Source organism: Sinocyclocheilus grahami, unplaced genomic scaffold, assembly GCF_001515645.1.
Source record: "Sinocyclocheilus grahami isolate Dianchi unplaced genomic scaffold, SAMN03320097.WGS_v1.1 scaffold419.1, whole genome shotgun sequence".
Taxonomy (NCBI): domain Eukaryota; kingdom Metazoa; phylum Chordata; class Actinopteri; order Cypriniformes; family Cyprinidae; genus Sinocyclocheilus; species Sinocyclocheilus grahami.
This window is the reverse complement of record NW_015505598.1, coordinates 1280680-1303246: the sequence shown is the minus strand read 5'-3', so window position 1 is coordinate 1303246 and position 22567 is coordinate 1280680. Positions and strand designations below refer to the sequence as shown.

At 39.5% G+C, this 22567-nt stretch overlaps 2 protein-coding genes across 2 annotated transcripts in view; one reads left to right on the top strand and one right to left on the bottom strand.

Moving 5' to 3' along the window:
• kpna4 (karyopherin alpha 4 (importin alpha 3)) overlaps positions 1-6046 on the top strand; it is a 20367-nt gene extending 14321 nt beyond the window's left edge. Inside the window, 6 exon segments of the mRNA XM_016232856.1 lie at positions 1353-1484; positions 1591-1755; positions 2398-2550; positions 2630-2792; positions 4204-4298; positions 4454-6046. Of these exon segments, the coding sequence (XP_016088342.1) occupies positions 1353-1484; positions 1591-1755; positions 2398-2550; positions 2630-2792; positions 4204-4298; positions 4454-4552 (807 nt within the window). The 3' untranslated portion in view covers positions 4553-6046.
• A 7172-nt stretch (positions 6047-13218) lies between these two features.
• Positions 13219-17910, bottom strand: LOC107551256 (nucleoside diphosphate-linked moiety X motif 8-like). Its single transcript, XM_016232794.1, has 5 exons — positions 17878-17910; positions 16679-17335; positions 16474-16606; positions 13834-13911; positions 13219-13751 (listed from the first exon to the last, which is right to left on the bottom strand). Exons 2-5 carry the CDS (start codon positions 17332-17334, stop codon positions 13536-13538), a joined length of 1083 nt encoding a protein of 360 aa, XP_016088280.1. The 5' UTR covers position 17335; positions 17878-17910; the 3' UTR covers positions 13219-13535.
• Between the last annotated feature and the right edge of the window lie 4657 nt (positions 17911-22567).

The following is a 22567-nucleotide window of genomic DNA, read 5'->3' as shown; positions in this document are numbered from 1 at the left end:
TGTCTGTCCTCTAACTGAACTAGGCTAAATGATTTTTGCTACTATAAAAACATCTAAACGACGGCAGGAGGCGGTGCTGCGGTAGGCAAATGACGTAACCGGTGTTGCGGCTTAACACTGGTATAACCGAAAACACTGTCTATCGCAGCAAGCCTAGCATGAATGCAAGAGCGATGTAACATTTGCCTGCTAACCCACTAGGCCTGTTTCTCTTATAAACTAAGCTTTGTACCTCACTTGTGTCATACTCACATTAAAATGTTTCATGCGAGCAGCAGTGTTTTGCCGCAGCACCGCCGGTGGAAGCGGTTCTCTGACCAGAAACACGCGCCGCAGTTACATTCGGCATCATTTTATTTTAAATGCCAATAATGTCACTTGCAAACGTTGCAATGGTGTTTTAAAATACAACAACGAGCACAATATCAACCATTTAAAGAGGCGCGTTCAGCAGTCTCCTGAAGCAGCCAACAAAGTAAAATGATCCCAAACGTAACTACGGCGCGCTCTTCATTTTATCGAATGATCGTAATCACATCCATTCGTTTTACAGTCCTGCTACTAGCCTTTATTTAGACTAAAACCCCCTTTAATTCGGGTGAGGAAGCCTGCGTTTTGTGACATTTGCACATGCTGGTGAATATATGCCACTGCAATAGACGCATTTTGCAGTATTTAGGTTAAGGATTAATTGACCCTTAATTTAAATGACGATCAATCATGGAAATAATCGAAAATTGACATCCCTAGTTCTGATATTCGTCCTGATAGGCATCCTGTTTTGGTGGTATTTTGTTGCCATCCTACTTTAATTTCCATCCCTGGTCTACACTGCCCAGTTATTTGTTTTTTATTTTTTTATAAACATGTATTTATGAAGAACACATGGGCGTAATACAAGAGTACTACTCAGTTCAATATCAATCAGGCTTTTGGACTAATATAAGTAACTCTGGTTGGTCATTGCACTCGTGCATTTAATATACATGTTTGCGGTTACTTTTAGTACTCAGTGCTGCAAAACTTCAAGATTAATTACGGCATCTTTTATTATTTTTTTGATCAGTTGTAATTGTGCAGCCCTGCTCCGTGTTGCAGACTGTCTGCAGTATTCCTCATGCAGTGATTTGCTGCTGACTCTCCTCTCATCGGTTGCTAGAAATTCCTGCTAATAGCAGGTGTAAGCGGCTCTGTTTGTTCCTGGTGATGATCTTGTGTGTTTCTTTGTACAGATTCTTCCTGCACTGTGCGTGCTCATCCACCACACTGATGTCAATGTAAGTGCTGCTGTTGCTCTTTGTGTGTAAATGCACCGCTCCGGCATCAGATGGGTTTAACTCGGTTCTGTGCAGATCCTGGTGGACACGGTCTGGGCGCTGTCTTATCTCACTGATGCTGGCAATGAGCAGATCCAGATGGTCATCGATTCAGGGATTGTACCGTACCTCGTCCCCTTACTGAGCCACCAGGAGGTCAAAGTTCAGGTGCGGAAGAGCATGTTGTATCGAGGTCACTTCAGAGACCTGCTCCAAACTGTTTTTGCACTCATTTAAATGTTGTAATGGTTTGCATGTTTTGTAATGAATGTAGACGGCAGCTCTGCGAGCGGTGGGGAATATTGTGACGGGCACGGATGAACAGACTCAGGTGGTGCTCAACTGTGACGCTCTGGGTCACTTCCCAGCTCTCCTCACACACCCCAAAGAGAAGATCAACAAGGTAACAAGTGCCCGTGTGAACCTCACAGCATCCTCAGCTCACATTTCACCCCTCCGTCTCTAACAAATTGTTTTGCCTCGGGCAAATTTAAAGATGCGGCGTGTAAATGCAATATAATACACACAACTATGTTTTCAGAGGTGTATAAATACCTTACACAATGATGTTTTTATCTTAGAATGAGCAGTTTCTACCTACATACACCGCAGGTGCCTTTACGCTGTTTCTACAGTAGCCATAAACGTACAAACTGCTCTACAGATCGTGTTTCGTCATTATGTTGTTCTTGCACTTTTACTATTTTTGAATGGGTATAGTGTATAATGCTGCATCTTTCGGTTCAAAGAATCCTGAAAAAAATGTACTGAACTGTTTTAAATATTATTATTATTATTATTATTATTATTATCTAATATTACATATTATACTGATTTCTGAAGATCATGTGACACTGAAGACTGGAGGAATGATGCTGAAAATACAGCTGCGCATCACAGAAATACATTACAGTTTAACAGGTATTCACATAGAAAACAGCTGTTTTAAATAGTAAAAATATTTCACAATTTTACTGCTTTTGCTGTATTTTTAATCAAATAAATGCAGGCTTGGTGAGCAGAAGAGACTTAAAGATCTTACTGTTCAAAAGCGTTTGCCTGGTAGTGTGTATACCGGTAGCAGTTTAGTTTTGCTGTGCTGGTAGAGAATGGTGAATGACCGCTGGTATTGACATGTAAATGTTGGTGCTGTGTCTCTCAGGGAGATTTTGGCACTCAGAAGGAGGCGGCGTGGGCCATCAGCAACCTGACCATCAGCGGCAGAAAGGATCAGGTGTGTTATTCACTCATATACACATGCTTATGCATGAAAAAGAGGGGCGGTGTTCAGATGTTGTGGTCTCGTCCTGTAGGTGGCGTACCTGATCCAGCAGCAGGTGGTTCCTCCCTTCTGTAACCTGCTGACCGTCAAAGACGCTCAGGTGGTGCAGGTGGTTCTGGACGGGCTCAGTAATATCCTCAAGATGGCTGATGACGAAGCCGAGACTATCGCCAACCTGATCGAGGAGTGTGGAGGTGAGCAGAGCGTGTGCTTGTGTTGGAGGACGCCAGCCAATCAAGTGTGTTTGATAGGCGAGACATATGTGACCCTGGACCACAAAACCAGTCTTAAGTGAGATTTGTACATAATTTGAAAGCTGGATGAATAATCTTTCCATTGATGTATGGTTTGTTAGGATAGGACAATATTTGGCTGAGATGCAACTATTTGAAAATCTGGAATCTGAGGGAGCCAAAAAAATCTAAATATTGAGAAAATCATCTTTAAAGTTGTTCAAATTAAGTTCTTAGCAATGCATATTACTAATCAATAATTAAGTTTTGATATATTTACGGTAGGAAATTTACTAAATATCTTCATGGAACATGATCTTTACTTAATATCCTAATGATTTTTGGCATAAAAGAGAAATGTATAATTGTGACCCATACAATGTATTGTTGGCTATTGCTACAAATATACCCCAGCGACTTAACACTGCTTCTGTGCTCCAGGGAGACATATAAAATGAGAGCTGGTGTGCTGCATGAGCAGGGATGAGAAACACTGCTTTAGTAGACACATGCAGTGATGAACTGTAATCTAACTTGACTTGAGAACTACATACCACACTTTAAACTCGCTAGATGTCTGCTCCCTTCATGTGAACATATCAGGTACATGTCAGGTTTTTTTTAGTCACAATATTTTATCTGTGTGGTGACACAAAAGTGAAACGCATTTTTGAAAATAAATAAAAGTGGGACTTTGTTTGATCCATCAGTTGTTGAATGGATGGAGGCAGTTCTGAGTGTCCGCTTAAGGTCAATTGATGAAAGTGGCGAAGTTAGAGGACTAAATGATTGAAGAAATTCAGTGTATGTATCCAGAGAGAGAAAGTAAAAAAAATTAAACATTTCTTTCAATTAATGCTGTTAACTAAACAGAAAACCCGCTCACTTGGTACATTACTAAATCACTGGTTAAAATGAACACAGCACCAACTGTTAAAGTTTGATTTCTTATTGTCAGGTAATTCTGCTTTCTAACGATGGCATTGTTATTGAATTCTATTTCAGTGTTGAAATATATCCCTTTAAACTACAGATGTTTAGTGACCTTTTTAAACTTGTGCATCAATTTGAAAGGCATGCGACAAAATTGAGAATATATCTGGAGAATTATGAATCTGTGTCAAGATCCTTCAAATGAAGATCACAATCATCTTCCTTTTTTATTTTTTGGAAATAAAGACCCAACTAGGGCTGTCACGATACCAAAAATCTAGTAGTCTGTATCGATACCACTAAAAGTACTCGATACCACAGGGAAAAAATAACAATAATACTTAAACATTAACTCCTAAAGTCTCAGGCCTTGTTTTAATGTCTTACTGTGGCAAGTGTTTTTGAGGTTGATTTTTTTTTTAATCGTTTATTTGCTCAGGTTTGGAGAAAATCGAGCAGCTGCAGAACCATGAGAATGAGGACATCTACAAACTGGCTTATGAAATAATCGATCAGTTCTTCTCATCTGATGATGTAAGTTTGTTTTGCCGCAGAGCAGTAATGAGGAGAACAAGTATATATCTGTTAATGTAAATGTGTAGTTTTTATTACCTCTTCAGCGATGCTGCAAGTGATTCACTTGTTAATAGTTAAGATGCAGCTCTCGATGATTCTTTCCTTTCTTTCAGATTGACGAGGACTCTAACCTGGTTCCCGAAGCGATCCAAGGAGGAACGTACAGCTTCAACTCTTCTACCAACGTGCCAGCAGAAGGGTTCCAGTTCTAGACGCCACGGGGAAATCTGGAGTTTTGTTTGTGATGCAGCACTCTGTTCAACATTAAAAATAATTAGAGAGCGAGAGAGAGCGCGAGAGAGTGTGAGAAATATTAGATCCGTTGTGCTTGGCTGATGGGATCCAGCTGCATCTAATCTGAGAGAAATTGAGTGGAGCTCCTTCTGAAGGAAGCGTCCAGACGGCGTTTGAGACGGCTTTGAGTGGATGCGAGTGAGAGTGAGTGGCTGACTACTACGTTTCAAAACACGACCATCAAAACCGAACGCGTGTCTTTTCAACAAAACCAAACCGAACCAATGGGAATAACGAAGACGTCTCACGTGAATAATCTGAGGTAAGAACGCTAAAGGAGAACCTCACCACCAACGCCAACAACAAAGAGACGCGAACACACTTCTGAGGTGTGTGAGTGAGTGAGTGGTCCCTGAGCTGAGGGCCCGCGTTCATCTGACGTGCTGGAGAACGAACCCAGCAGGCCAGAGCCCTCTCCCTTCACGCCGCAGTCTTTGTGCTGCGTGTGCGCAACTGAATGGACGTGACACGTGTGTGTGTGTGTGTGTGTGTGTGTGCTCGACTGACTGGAGAAACGCAGGACTGAATGCAACGAACGCAGCGAGTCGACATCGTGTGGAAGGTGACCAATTCAACGGGAAATTGTGGAATAGCCTGGAAGAGGAGGCTAAATTAATAATTAAAATAAATCACCTTCAGTGGAACGACTGGACATCAGTGATCTAAAGAAGACAATGTCATGACTTTAATTCTCCCTTTTCTTTGAACTGTTATTTAGTGTTGATGACACTGGACTGAGCTTTGGGTGTTGCGTCGAGGAGGTCGTTGGGGCCGTGAGTCCCAGTGTGTGTTTTGCTTCCCCCCCCCCGTTTCAGCTTTTGTTTTTCAGTGCTGGTGTAAATACATGTAATACACATTGTGCACTGTTGTACCTTTGCACAGACCCCGGGCTATTGTACTTTAACCACTCTGCTTTCATGATGAGTTTCCCCCTTCTCTGTTCTCGGGAATAAATCCGATGGCTTTGAGCCGTGCGCGATCATGTGGGGAGGTGTTTTATGTGTGAGAGGTTTCAGACATATCTATAGCATGTGCTAAACTGCGGCATAGTTCATTTTAGTGGGTTTTAGTTTTGTAAGTGTAAGCGGTTTTTTTTCCCTTTATTTTTTTTAAAAGTACCTACTGTAATGTTTGTGACTCTTTTTTTTTTTTTTTTCTTTTCTTTTTCTGCCCATTTATGCCCCTCACCGTTCCTGACCGACAAGCAATTCTCCACCGTTTGTTTTATTTACAGCCCACCCTCCCCAACAGCATTCCTTGTTTGCAAATATGTAGTTTCAAAAGAAGAAAAAACTAGATGGTATACCTATCCTGTTGGACATAGACTACAGGCTCTGTACCTACTCAAATAAATATTCAGATGTGTCACACTGCTGCTTCTCTGTTGGTGATCTGATCTGAAAGATTTTTAAGAAGCTTCTGATGGTGGGTTTTAAAGTAATTGTAGAATCAAGGAGTTTTTTTTTTCTTCTTTTTAAATGCATTTACTTTATGGAGGGCCAAACCTACAAAATAGATTTATATATTAATATAATTTTCTCTTATTTTCCTTTTTCTGGCGATGAAATCATTTATAATGACTGAAGAGTTGAAGAAATGAGCAGTAAATGCAAAATAAGCACGTCTCATGGCCAGAACTCGGGAAACGAAGCAGAATAAGCTGTAGTCAGTTTGAGTCTCATGTCTTTTCAAAGACTTGATGTCGTGAACTCCACTGATCTTTTTCATCGCTGAGAGCTTAAACTGAATAAAGCTATAACGATATTAGCGATAATATCGTCTGTTTATTCTAAGCACACACTCGTCTGCCGCTTTCAATTCTCCAGCTCGTTACAGCAGGATGGATTCTGATTGGCTGTCAATGTTTTTATCGTCCATCAGCTGGAAAAAATAGTTCTGGAAGTGATTCCAACGATATGGTTTCTCTGTGCCTTTATCGTTATAGCTGTGGTGTGGAGTCTGCTATTCTTTAATATTGAGAACGATTTTTAGAACTATATCTTTATCGTTGTCTTTATAGTTATCGTTCTATTTAATGTGGTTATATTAACCGTTCTTCTGTATATTTGTGAGCATCACTTAGTGTTGTGCGCTAGCTTCAGATACTACTATTTTATTTTTTTATTTTTTTTTAGTCCAGACAAATTATATTAATATTAGAATGCATTTGATTAATCTCTCAATTTTAAAATTCTGATCAATAATCAGACCGTTTCATCACTGGGTTTCCTTTCAAGGGATTCTCAAAACTTTTAATGCAAATTCTGCAGCCATATTGAACTTTACACGGGTGAATTTGAAACCACATACTAACCTTACTTTTTCTGCCATATGAAGTTATGGTAAAAATTAGGAGTTGTAGGAGCCGTAGTATTAGAAAACATTTGGCGGAAAGTGCCCAGATGACCCACTACTACCAGTGATTCTCGAGTGTATCCACTGGACACTACTATCCCAGGAGCCACTGGAGAGAAGTCCTTCTCTTTATATTAAAAAAAGACAGACAACATTTTAAGTAAGTATTTAAAAAAAAAAAAAAAAAACATCCTTAAATGGTTTAATTGGTGGTTAAATTGCTTTACTATTCTCTGGAATAATGACTCGCTTGTTGATGGTCCGAACAATGTAAATTTGAATAGAATCATTTGTGAGTTGGATGCAAATAATATATATATATATATTTTTAGCCTAACTAGACTGTAGACAAGGTGACCTGCATTGACATTAATTCACTGTAGACACTTGTTAACCAATTTAATGAGCTAAAGTTAAAGAGATTAAAATAGAAGTTTTATTCGTCTTTACCAGTATTTGGCAATTTGATAATTTTATGTTGGCTGCTATGAAGTCTTTTTTTTTTGTTTGTTTGTTTGTCAGCATTAATTTGAATCATATTTATCGTTACATCCTGTTTTGATGTTACAGGGACTGATGAGCACCCGTAATTTTGTCTGGTGGAAAGTTGCCAATAAAGGCCTATTCACCAGGAAACACAGCACATCCATTAAAGAGATTGAGTGAGTATACAAGAGAAATAGACCTTTTTTTTCACATGTCTGGGTTTCTCAGCAGCGGAAGTCGTCATAGTTGGGTAAACTTCGACTTCAGTTCATCTTCATTTATTTCGCAATTTCGTTGCAACATACAAGCATATCACATAGGACAACAAAACACACAATACAAAAAAACGCACTCCATTTCCATCCTAAAAAGCTTTACCTGAAATTTAAAAACTTTACAGTAGAGGGGATGAATGAAAAATAAAAATTTATTTTACTAATTGGGGTTCTATACCGAAGGGAGAAGGTGAAACTCATGATACACAGGGTGGGAATCATCGAACAAAATGCTCTGGGCTTTACCCAGAACCCGTCTTTGATATAACTGGGCCATAGGCATCTACATTAAATGACCCTAGTTTCCACAAACAGTACAATCTTTGCTGCCCCCTCTTACACAAAACATTAGTATTTGGTGAAACGGGCCATTTATTATCCTAGACCGTACACAAATACTTATACTGTTCAACACTCTCAATACCCACTCCATTAATGCTTGCTTGCTTATACTGAATAGTTAAAGTCAAGTCATCTCCTTGAGCGCAAAAGCGTTCTGACACCAAATGGTGAAATCATCAACCACAGGGGAGTCGTCCTCACTCAATAGGCTAACTGTTAAAGAATCATCAGCAAATTTTATAATATGCCCATTTCTAAAACTACTCTTACAGTCGTTTGTGTACAAGATAAATAACAAAGGAGAGAGGACACATCCTTGAGGTGCCCCAGTAGATGACCGCAGCCATTCAGAAAAACAGGCATTCACTTTAACTCTGTGTTCTCTGCGCAAGAAAATCTAAAATCCACCCTATGAGACTAAAATACAACCCAAAGTCATTAATGGGCTTCTCAACTAAAATATCCCTCTTACACAAAACATTAGTATTTGGTGAAACGGGCCATTTATTATCCTAGACTGTACACAAATACTTATACTGTTCAACACTCTCAATACCCACTCCATTAATGCTTGCTTGCTTATACTGAATAGAGTTAAAGTCAAGTCATCTCCTTGAGCGCAAAAGCGTTCTGACACCAAATGGTGAAATCATCAACCACAGGGGAGTCGTCCTTGGTCCGCCCAAGTGCCATCTTTCCACGCTACATGTTTGGCCAGATCATCTTTCCACATGTGCCGGATGTGAGCCGCATCTGGGCCGACACTATGTTGCTATCTGGGTCTAGAGACAGTAATATATTGGATCACTGTTACACCACAATAAAGGATGCATATCACTCCGTCCCATGAGCAGCTTTGGGGCTCTCTGATCACTGTTTGGTTCATCTTATACCGACCTACAAGCAGAAACCAAAATCAGCTAAACCTGTATTAAGGACTGTAAAAAGATGGACTAATGAAGGACTGCACTGATTGGAGTGTTTTTGAAGCCGCTGCCACCGATCTGGACGAGCTCCCAGAGACTGTAACTTCATCTATCAGATTCTGTGAAGATATGTGCATTCCTACCAGGACATTCTTATCTAATGATAAACCGTGGTTTACTGGGAAACTCAAAACATCTTCATCACGCCAAAGGATGCTTACAGAAGTGGGGATAAAATCTTGTACAACAAGGCAAGGAACAGGCCAACGAAGGAGATCAGAGTAGCTAAAAAGAACTACCAACCATTCAACCTGTGCTTACGGTCTGTGTAGAGGATGTGAACCAGGTCTTCAGACGACAGACTAGGAAAGCTTCAGGCCCAGACTGTGTTTCACCTGCCTGTCTGAAATCCTGTGCTGACCAACTGGCCCCCATCTTCACACAGATCTTCAACAGATCACTGGAGCTGTGCAAAGTTCCCTGCTGCTTCAAAAGCTCCACCATCATTCCGGTTCCCAAAAAAACCCAACATAACTGGACTTCATAACGACTACAGACCTGTCACTCTCACGTCTGTGGTCTAGTCATTTAAGAGACTGGTCCTGGCCTACCTGAAGGATATCACTGGACCTTTGCTGGATCCTCTTCAGTTTGCTTACCGAGCAAACTGGTCTCTTCTACCTGTATACCAATGCCTGCACCTCTAAAGACCCCTCTGTCAAGCTCCTGAAGTTTGCTGACGACACCACACTCATCGTTCTCATTCAGGACCGTGATGAGTCTGCATATAGAAGTGAGGATAAAGAGTTGGCTGTCTGGTGCAGTCTTAACAACCTGGAGCTCAACACGCTCAAAACAGTGGAGATGACCGTGGACTTCAGGAGAAACCCCCCTGCACTCCCCCCACTCACCATCATGGACAGCACTGTGACTGCAGTGGAGTCATTCAGGTTCCTGGGCACCACAATCTCTCAGGACCTGAAGTGGGACACTCACATTGACTCCATTGTGAAAAAGGCCCAGCAGAGGTTGTACTTCCTTCGCCAGCTGAGGAAGTTCAACCTGCCACAGGAGCTGCTGAAACAGTTCTACTCCGCCATCATTGAGTCTGTCCTGTGTTCATCCATAACTGTCTGGTTCGGTTCAACTACCAAATCAGGCATCAGGGGCCTCATTTTATAAAATCTTGCGCAGAAACCATCCTAAATTTGATCTTGCGATCATCTTGATTCATAGAATGAACGTATTCACAGAAAACGCACGTACACCTCTTTCAGATGCGAAATATATGAATCGCCAATGATCTTGAATTTGCGCATAATTGAATGGTTTCAGCTCTCTGCCTTGTAAACGACTCCTAATTAATTGCATTAACATATAAAAGATCACCAGTCATCATCCAATCCTTTAATTGAGAACAGCAAGCTGCAAGAACAGCTTACATTTCCAAAAACCTGCAGCACTCCGACGAGCGTCCGTCTGTCCGCTCAAGAGCAAGAGAGCAGGTGAAAACCATTGAATCCATGTTAAAAATAGTTGACTTGTCAATGATAATGGCATTGAATTAATATAACTTTTGCACCCGCAATTACTGTTGGATAAATGTAGAAATTTCAACAAACCACCATTATTGTGATCAGTGTTTGCTTTAGTTGGGCTCTTGACTCTTGCTTTTCATTAAGTTAATTCTCTTTCAGTGCTTACAATAGTGTTTCAATATAAACACTTATGCGTTTAATAAAGAAAGAGATGTTTTAAAGTTAAGTAGGAGTACAATATTTTTTTGTGATGGTGTCAAACTGTAATAGTTGAGAAATAATGCTAAAAATGTTGAAGCTGATCTTTCATTACTGATCTAAATGTTCTGTTTCACAAATGCAAAGTATACAGAAATATTTAGACATCAACACTCATCATACAAACTCAACAACGGTGACAATCCTCAAACTAATTCAGATAAACCGATCAACTGCAGTGCATGCTGGGAGTCATGAATGAGTTCTGTAGTATGTTGATGCCCAGCATGCATTTCAGCATAAAATCTTCTTTTGTTGATTGTCACCATTGAGTTTTATACACTGATTTTCAGTTCTCTTACAAAGGTACCGGTGAAGTTATGGAAATGGTGACGTTGCTCTGATTAGGTTGAGTGAATCTTACCTTGTCTTCATAGATATGGTAATATTTTCAATGTTCCCCAACCCGATGTCACCATTTCCAGATCCCACAGCTCTATAAGCAAACAACAAACAGTGCTAATATACATTCACTGTGTTTTAGTAGTTATTTTTACTAGCAAATAATCTCTGTTGGCCAGATAGTGATTTATATTTTCTAAAAATATCCCAAAGACTGTGGTGTACAACCCGGAGTCTTTTAAAGGGTTAGTGATTTGTCACAACTTGACAAGTGGACTTGTATCGAGTTTATTGACATCTAGTTCTGTCTCACCAATGAATGCATTACATTACAAAACTTTGTGCACAGGCCAGTTTGTTTGCCTTGTGCCAGTTTGTCAAATCGTGCTCTCTGATTGGGTCCAGACGCTACATGTGACCAGCACAGTGAGTATTCATAACATTCAGTGGATATATTGTAATGAAGACATTTAACATCAAAGTTTGAAGAATACACTTAATCTATAGCTAGAAATACTTTTATAATCAATGTAATGCTTGTGTTCAGAGAACTTGCTGCTGCAGGGAACTCATCGATCAGACACGCTCATACATATCGGTGCAAAAGTGAGTGCTGGCCTTACAAAACCATTACAATAAAAGGAATAAAAGGCCAAATATAAAAAGAAAGTGTTAACACACTATTAAATAAATAAACCAATGAATGAAAATTACTTGCTAAAATTTAGTCCTGAATTTATTTTTTATAATTTAAATTCTTTTTATATTTATTTATTTTTTATATTTATATATTCCTATTAGGTCTACACTGGACAGACTGCCAAACGCCTATAGCCCGCAGAAATGTGATGCACTTATGCTTTTTAGAAATAAACACAATATATTCACTTTACATGTTTTGTTGAAATCTTTTACCTACAATAACATGGTCTACAATAATAAAAAATAAAATAAGTTCTCATCAAGTGAGGGATTTTGTCAGCTCACTGTTATGTCATGTGATGGAAATGTTAAGTGAATGCTTGCAATCCATTTGATGACTTATTCAGCGCATCATGTAATATGTGTCCCTGCAGCACAAAAGCAGTGTTAAGTCGCTGGGGGATATTTGTAGCCATCAGTAAAATAGTCCATGTGAAATTAGGGGTTCAACCGTAATTTTACAAAGCTATGAGAATACTTTTTGTGCACAAAGAAAACAAGTTATTCAACAATTCTTTTCCCCGAGTTACCGTCTTCGGCCATTTTGGAGAGTACCATAAAACGTAGTCAACGTAATGAGCGTTGTTTACGTTTAGCATGCATGCATTTTATCCTGAACATAAACACCACTGATTACGTTTTATGGCACTCTCAAAAATGGCAGAAGACAGTAACTCGGGGAAAAGAATGGTTGAATAACTTATTGTTTTCTTTGCGCACAAAAAGTATTCTCATAGCTTCGTAAAATTAGTTCTACCCCTGATGTCACAAACTATTTTACTGATGTCCCAGCCCCAGCAATTCGTACATATTTTACGAGGTGGCTAATTCGTACGACCTCACTCGTACAAATTCATACAACTTTTTGCTAAATCGTACGTATTTTACGAGTTGCACAATTCGTATGAATTTGTATGAATGACCTACCCCTACCCCCGCCACTGGGGTCTAGACAAGTCATACGAGTGACGTCATACAAATTTGTAGGAATTAGCCACCTCGTTAAATACATATGAATTGGTCGTGAGATAGCGTTAGATGTCCTTGCTACGATTCTGAACCTTGCTGTCTATAGAGGGTCAGAGAGCTCTCGGATTCCATCAAAAATATCTTAAATTGTGTTCTGAAGATGAACGAAGGTCTCACGGATTTGGAACGACACGAGGGTGAGTAATTAACGACAGGATTTTCATTAAAGCAAGCGGTCTGTCTGCTGAAGGTGCTACTGAGCCACGCTGTGGTCCAACAGCTGCTCTGGTGGCACAATAATTTTGAGCGCGTGATCCAGAGCCACATATTTTACGAGGTGGCTAATTCGTACGACCTCACTCGTACAAATTCATACAACTTTTTGCTAAATCGTACGTATTTTACGAGTTGCACAATTCGTATGAATTTGTATGAATGACCTACACCTAACCCCGCCACTGGGGTCTAGACAAGTCATACGAGTGACGTCATACAAATTTGTAGGAATTAGCCACCTCGTTAAATACATACGAATTGGTCGTGAGATAGCGTTAGATGTCCTTGCTACGATTCTGAACCTTTTCCATCAAAAATATCTTAAATTGTGTTCCGAAGATGAACGAAGGTCTCACGGATTTGGAACGACACGAGGGTGAGTAATTAACGACAGGATTTTCATTAAAGCAAGCGGTCTGTCTGCTGAAGGTGCTACTGAGCCACGCTGTGGTCCAACAGCTGCTCTGGTGGCACAATAATTTTGAGCGCGTGATCCAGAGCCACTGCTGTGAGTCCCCAGACGCGATGCTTAGGGCTGTGAAACACCGGGAGTGTGTACCCGTAACGGTCTCCAGTGCGGAAGTGTGTGTAGCCTCTGTTTTGGGGTTGACATAAATGCTCAAGTGTCAGGGTAAAAATCTCTTCCACCTGTCAGAGGAAGAAACACAGTGTTACTCCAGTCTTATCTGAGATCTGAATAGATCGTGATGGGATGTAAACTGTGCTGTACCTCACTTGGATTAGGTCGAAAAGAGAGCGCCTCCAGCGGTCCGAGATTGGCTATTACAGGCGCAATCATCATTCCAGACTGAAAGTTAGGAAAACAACATACATTCAGCTGGAGAATTACACTGATCTTCACTTCAGAAATGCACTTGAATAGAGTCAAAAGAGCATTCGTACTCCTAAAAACATGAGCATAGCTTGTATTCATTTCCATCTTGTTACACTGGTATGAGCTTTAAAGTCGCAATGAAACTAATTATGAGACAACGGATTAGAGACAAATGTAGGGCGGGACTTGGTTCTTTGCATTAGTGGGTGTGACGCTCAAAAGTGTATGCAGATGAGCGTGAGCTTGCGGTTGAGAGTAACATGACAAGTAACTCGAGTTACGTAATCAGATTACTTTTTTCAAGTAACTACTAAAGTAATGCATTACTTTTAGAATTTACATGAAAATATCAAAGTGACTTTTTCAAGTAAGTAACAGCAGTTACTTAGTTTCCGTGTGTTGAGTGACAGCTCTGGTGTTGCCGTGGAGACAGAAATCAGGAGTCAGTGCAGAGTGTTGTGTGTGAACATGATCTTACTGTAGCTCTAGACTCAATATCAACATGTGTTTACTCATCTCACTGCACACAAACACATTCAGTGCTCCTCACAACCAATACAAACTGTCAATACAAACTCAGAATATGATGCAAACCAGCAATAATATTATCCTATTATGTATTTAATCCCATTTTATTAACCAGTGTCTTTGCTACTGCCCTTAGATGATCCAACTCAACCATACTAAGCAAAAATGACTCTAGGTAAACAGCAGCATAGCTGAAAGGTTTGTTTGAGCTGCATTCTCTTCTGCACAGACGTGAATTTACATTTCAGCCTGAGGCTCATCCGTTTCACTTCTGGTGTGAGAGGGCTTTTACATTTGCCAAAAATAGTATTTAGCATTTGCCTGAAACCTTCACCTCAAAAACAAACAAGCAAGCCCAGCCAGATGAGAAAAAGTAACGCAAAAGTAATGCATTACTTTTAAAAGTAACTCTCCCCAACACTGGTCACTTTACGATCAATGACGATTTACTGCACAGACGTGAATTTACATTTCAGCCTGAGGCTCATCCGTTTCACTTCTGGTGTGAGAGGGCTTTTACATTTGCCAAAAATAGTATTTAGCATTTGCCTGAAACCTTCACCTCAAAAACAAACAAGCAAGCCCAGCCAGATGAGAAAAAGTAACGCAAAAGTAATGCAACACATTACTTTTCATAAAGGTAACTGAGTAACGCAATATTGTAATGCATTACTTTTAAAAGTAACTCTCCCCAACACTGGTCACTTTACGATCAATGACGATTTACAAAAACTACTTTCCAGCAGCGCAGCCATGTTTTGTTGAAACATACTTTAAATAAGTACATGAAAGCAGATGCATCTGACTGCGCAAGCTCAATTTTATACATCTAAAATGAGTCTTCTTCATAAATGTCTTCTTTTATGATCAGTTTTCTCTTTCACGTTAACTAGTGTCGTGGCATAATAACCCGCCTGAATAATAACATATGATTTCATGTTAGAAACATCTGGATGTAACTCTATCGCCCCCTTGAACACTGAGTTTAATTACCGCCAGACCAATGCAAGAGAGCACATGAAGTTTGTTCAGTCAGAATGCAAGCTCTAGGGCCCTATGGCTTCTGTGATGCGGAATCGCAATATTCAGTTATAAAACTGAATTTACAGTTTAACGCAGAATATTTGGATGAATTAATCAAAAGTAGGTCATTGAAATTGAAATAGCTATATAGACTGGTATATGTGAATATTAAGTCTGCATGTTCCGTGTGTCTCTGTGTGAATAAATGACGTTTGGTGTTGTTGTGTGACCCTCGGGGGGATTTCACTATTTCATTTGAGTAAAATAGCATCATTACATATACACACACACAGAAGTGTAAAGGTATACACGGCAACCCGTCAAAATAAAAGTTCGGTTTAACTTTAAGATATTGTGCCAGAAATATATTACTACTACTGCTAGTACTGTTGAAAAATTTATAAAAGTTTATTAAGGAATAATCACGCAATATTAATTCTAATGTTTTAATTTCAAAAGTAAATCTCCTTTATTTGCCAAAAAAAGTTTGTTTATTTTTCACAAATTAAAAGATCAATTAAATGAACGATTCAGGACTTCATTTGATAACCAAAATACACAACACAGAATTTCTGAAGGGGGGGAAAACATTTCATGAGGCTATTTTAAGAGTAAATAAAAGTTGTTTTATGCATTCAAATAATTAGAAATTAAAAAACAATAAAACATTTCATATTGTTGTTAAACATAAATTGATGTTAAATTGTATATGTTTCATGATTTTAATTAATTAGACATGCTTTTTGATTAAGAAAATTTAATTAAACCATTAAAAAGGAGTCCAGAAAAGTTACAACAGGAAAAAAAATGGAATCCAGAAAGAAAAATAAAAAAATAAAACGGATTCCATAGGACCCTAAAGTTCACAACGGACTCTCACGCTCGTGTCTGCATTCACTCAGTCGAGTAAAGCATGTTTCCAGCCTAACACCTCACAGATTTGAAATACTCAACATCACACACAAACAGAAAGTGCACACTGACCGTGTCACGCAGCGGTTTCAGCACACCCCACACTTTATCCTCAGTGATGTGGATTCCCAGCTCCTCGCACGCTTCTCTGAGAGCCGTGTCGACTACAGTCCTGTCAGACCGGTCCTTCTTTCCCCCTGCGAAACTAGCACAACAGGGATGAGAAGCGCATTCAGATGAGCTTTTACCCTGCTTCAGCGCCGGACGTGATGCATACCTGACATCTCCTTTGTGCCTGCCCTTCAGTTTGGCGGATCTGAGGGTGAACAGCAGCGCGGGATCCCCGCTCACGGTACACAGACACACCAGCACCGCGGCCCAGCTCGTCCCTTCCCGAGCGTACAGAGCAGCGTTGGCCTGCAGCGAGCGTCTGCAGCGAGCCTCGTTCCCTGCAGACAAACACTCGTCCATCACAGTCCGCTGAGGGGCTTTTCTGTGCAGCCCGCGAGTCTGGACTGCAGCTTTACACCGGCCGGTGTTAGACACCCCACGGAAGATGCTCGCGCTATTTGTGCTGCGTTTTAAGGCAGTGCTGCTTTCAGGAGAATTCTGGCACTTGCTTTGATTAGAGGGGCTTTGTGAGGCGTGTGAAAACAGCAAGAAAGCATTTGGTATGCGTAGCCAGTTCATACAGCCATAATTCATGTGTGTTAACAGAAAAGGAGTGCCAGTGCATATCCGTATGCTGGCCGGTGGACATGCATGTTTGGAGGAGTCCAGCACATCAGAGGATGCTCTAGACACGGTGCTGGAGCAGAAGCGCTGCACATCATCTCGTCTGGAAGAAGAAGAGCCTGGTTCATGAGCGTCTCTGAGCCACGACACCAGTCGGAGCTGATTTAAGCAAGTCTTGCTGTGCGGAGTCCTAAACATCCTGTAAACACACAGCTCAGCATCAACAAAGCGGATTCTGCTGGGTTTATCTGTGCTAAGATGCTAGCTGGATTCAAGCTGACAAAACCAAACCAATCCATTCAGGCTGCTGCTGATCCTGAGCTCTTGATGATCTATTAAGCACATGCACAAAACATACTCCTGCGACAGAGGGAGCACAATTCAATCCACTCTTCTGCTGTAGATTAAGGAAAAATAATAATAATAACAAGCAAGTTCAAATCTAACATGAACTGAGACCTCGTGGCAGCTGAGATCCAAATATCTCAGAATGACATTGGTTTCGTATAAGTGACATTCAACTTCATAATACCGCTTTAGTTCAATAAATAACAAACACGAGAGAAACATAAAGTGACATTAACAACTCGTTATCACATATTAAGTTACTCATAACTCCTAGTGATCAGCCATTTATTCTTTTACATACACGTGGAAACTATTCTTCCACAGCATCAATGTAATCTACACTTTTAAGCTGCATAAGTCACAATAAAACATTTTAAAAGGAGGCAGACTCACCTTAAAATAACTAAATCAGCAGGTGACGGTCGCCGGATGTTGTGACGGAAGCAGCTTCTTCTTCGGGGTGTGTTTGAATCTTCAACAGCCGCATGGCGCCACCTACTGGACAAACACTGCAATACACACAAACAGCGGATAAGTGAACAAATTAATTTATTACATTAACACTTATGTTTGGTTTATTAGCCACACAATTGAATGTGATTCAAAATGATTTAACGCATTAAATATATTTAATACTTTTTGAGTTACAGGCATGCAAACTTTGGAGACAGGAAAAAAAATCCTGAAAGGTGATTTTTTCCAATTTTTGAACATTCACCATTGGCATATAATGCAACAAAAATAGCTAAAGATAACACATTTTACTGACAGACCTACTAATCTCTGTGTAAAATTAACATCATCATGCTTTTTGATCAAAACATTTGATTCAATCCCAGGTGAAAATTGTAATTTTGACTCTCCTCTGTTACGCAGTGAATATACACCAATGGCATTTAATAGTTTGGCGTTCATCACTATACGCATTTATCTTTCTCAAGACAAATAAAATGAGCAAAATCAAAAATATAAGCGGAGAAGTTTCCAAACTTTGGTTGATTTGACATGGAATGACCCAAAAAAACACCTGAGGAATCAATTGGATATTATAATCAATATTTTATTTATGTAGACGGCTACGAACGTCGCATAATAGAAAGTTAACCTAATCATATTAGTATTATTAAGGTAAGGGATATTGATTTGGCGGCCATTGATTTCTATAGATGTTTACTGACTACTTGTTTCTTGTGTTTTTATGCTTTGAACAAAACAAGGACATGTCAACAAAGTGACTAACTAGCTTTGTAGCGTGCTATGAAGGCATTATAAGTCTAGAAACCAGCATGCATCCTGGGTTTTCACCCTCTTGTAAACTCCACAAACATCAGTTTGTTGTCTCAGAGCCATCACAAACACACACGGAGCGTTCCTTAGTAGTTTGTTTGCAGTCTTTTTAGGGAACCTCTACCCTGTTTGCCCAAATTGTGCCACATACCCAAGCTTCTTAATGGATGGCAGAAGGGTGGTATGCAATTTGTTGACATGTCGCTTCAGTTCAAACATCTTTTACTGTACAAGTGCCATGACTCGTAGAAAATAGTGTTACTCTTTGAGTAAAGATGTCAGGGTTAGTCAAATGTTGACTGGCATAATCAAAAGGTAATCTAGTGCAAATCTAAAACATACACATCACATCCACATGACCTTTGCCTGATAATGCTTTAAAGCAGGAAGAAGGAAATAGTCTTCAAAAAACATAAACATTGCATGACATCATTATCTTCCATCACGTGCAACATGAACATATCTATAACATCTTGAAAACCTGTATGAGCGTGCGCCTGCTGATTAGACCATCATGAAATGATAATGAAGTACATGAAAACATTCATAGTTTTGTATTAAATCATGACATAATTTTTTACAAATATTTTAATATTTTCCTTTCAATATTTTCATTTGTTGTAATGGGACTAGAGCGTGACAATGGAGATAAGATCCAATTGCGAGCTTTATTGTGCAGGGTCGAACATTAACAAACAATACTATCCAAGGCAAAACAAAGAGTAATCCAAAAACAGGCAATGGTCAGGGCAGGCATCAAACAATCACAAAACAAGGTCAAAAACACAGGCAAGGTACCGATGGAAAACGCTCAGTAGTGGTCGTTAACAGTGGAACAAGACTTCTCGATGTGAGTGTGATTGTGTGTGCCCTTTATAGTCCTCCTGACTGGAGTCAGGTGTGTCGGTAATCAGTTCCTAGGCAGAAGGTGTTATGGGAAATGGAGTCCATGAAACACTGGAAAAGGTCCGGGATGGAGTGCCCTCTAGAACAGCGGTTCTCATTTCCAGTCCTCGCGTACCCCCGCTCTGCACATTTTGTATGTTTCTCTTATTGCTTCATACGTTTGTTATATTTGACTGTAAGTGCCCTGCGAAGTGGACATTACCGGATATTCCTCCATGATTCCAGTTCGAAGGGAGCGTATATGTTCCATACAAAGGGCATTTAAGTGTGTGAGACGTGAATTTAAATAGTATTTATTTACAGAGGTATATTATGTCCCACTTCATGCTTCTCTAGTAAGTTTCGTTTGTGTGTGAAGACGCTGCAGCTAGCGGCGCTGCGCAAATCTGTAAATGAATATTCCGAAGTGAAGTAAACTTCAACGGATTTCCCCCTTCTCAGGGAGTAGGGAGCAATGCACACTGTGTAGGGAGCATGTCAATCGGAACACAGTTCACTTCTAACGAAAATGCCTATTTTGAAAATGCTGTTTTTCGTGCCTGTCTCTTTAAATGCAAATGAGCTGCTGCTCGCCGCCCCCTTTTCCAGAATAGCGCTGCACCATTACAGCTCGGACCTGCTAAAAACATCTGTTTTGGTTCTGATTATCATGTTTATCATGCTGAAATCATGCGTTTTAAACCATATGAGTTTAAACTTCTGATAAAGGGTTTTCTGAGCGCACACATCTGAAGCACACGCACAGAAAGCGGCTGTCACAGCATGCGAGCACTAAACTAAGCTCTCATTCACACACAAGTTTATGTTAAAAACACACATGAGTTACAAAAACTGTGGGTTATGTCTGTGAAGGTAAACAGCTGGGAAATAAATCACATGTTTATTTTAGATCTGTGTGGCAGCAGCAATATACAGTAAATAAATCAATAAATGCACTGCTCTGTCGTCTCGTCTGAGGCTGGGACTCTAAACAGTGTTCTGTGCTCGTCTCTGCAGCCAAACACTGAACAGTTAGCATGCTTCGCTCAAACTTTCTCCATGGCATTAGAGCTGCTACACCGCTGTCGCTTGCGAAATCAAAATGACGGCACCGTGGGTGTAAACTTACAGATTAAGGGGCGGTGATATTATAATGAGATCTTTGCCACGTCACTAGGGGAGCGAAATCAGACGCGCTGGTTTTCTCAGACGCTTGCAGAAAAAGGCTTCCCAAAACAAAGTTACTGGGTTCATCTTTTTCACGTTTGCTTGGTTGGTAGATGCACCGGAGACCTGATTATAGCACTTACAACCTAGAAAAGTCAGATTTTCATGATATGTCACCTTTAAAGTTATATAATAATAAAAACGTGCAAAAATGATTATTTTTAGCCCTCTTTCTGAAATGATCTGTTTTAATGCGCGGCTCCTCTAAAGCTTGTCAGTCAACAGCCACTGTCTCTGCAGTCTCTCCATTACACCGTTCCTAGTTTACAACGCAATCTGCACCAGGCTTCAGTAGATTAGGATTTGCCCTGCAGTAATCATCAGCTTCAGTCTCTGCACCAAAGACATCACAATCTTTGCCAAAATGGCCTGATACTCCAAACTGGATTTTTTCCCCATTGCTAGGATCAAACATTTGGGCTTCTCCTTCAACGTCCTCAAAGGTTTTCTGGTGCAACACATTTTAAACCTATGAATAAGGCTGCCAGCTGTGTCTCTAGGAAATCTGAGTGTCTGCACAGACTAATTTACTAAAACAATTTATTCTCTATAGCTTTTGTGAGAGCACTTTTGACTTGGCCATATTTGCTATACTTAACTTCAGCACATTCTAAATGTATGTAAGCGTACCGCTCAAGCGCATTGAGTTTTGCTATAGTATATAATTTCAAAGGCTTGATTGTGTTTTTATACCATTCTGTAACCTACCACACAAATAAGTGACTTAAAAACAGCAATGTTGAATAGAGGTTGAATAATTATGACACAGCTGTATTACACTAACTAACTAACTAAATAAAAATAAAATCCTATAACTGCAATTTTTAAAATTGTGTGTGTGTGTGTGTGTGTGTGTGTGTGTGTGAGTGTGTGTGTGTGTGTGTGTGTGTATATACACTGCTGTTCAAAAGTTTGGGATCAGTAAGATTGTTTATGTTTTTTTATCAGAGTTTCTTATGCTAATCAAGGCTGTATTTATTTGATCAAAAATACTGAAAGAAACATAATATTGTGAAATATTATTACAATTTCTAATATTGGTTTCCTATAATAAGCACAAGTTGCACAACTGTTTCTAACATTGATAATAAATCAGCATATTATACTGATTTCTGAAGATCTAATGATGCTGAAAATACAGCTGCGCATCACAGAAATACATTACAGTTTAAAGTCTATTAAAAGAGAAAACTGTTATTGTAAATTGCAATAATATTTCACATAATTAGATTTTTTTTTTAGTTTTTGTATTTATAGCTACAAAATTAGTTTTTGTATTTTTGATCAAACAGATACATCCTTGATGAGCAGAAGAAACTTTTTTGAAAAACATAAAATCTTACTGATCCCAAACTTTAGAACAGCAGTGTGTATATATTGTATTAGTGAGCTCTCTTTCTCTTACTAATAATGTTTTATAATACTATTTATGGTAAATGTATACACACATGGCATTTTTTTGACAAAAACATTACATATTACTGACTGATATGCAGTTTCAAGTTGGACGTGGAAAGGTGGTTCCTAAAATATTACAAGGGGATGCACTAATGTCGTAACTTCATAACTACCATGTTAACGAAATACTTATGTAACCTTTCAATACTTACAGACGTCACAAGGGGAATGTTAACAACATAATAGCAACGTTTATACAACATTATCAGAACCTTTCATGACTTAA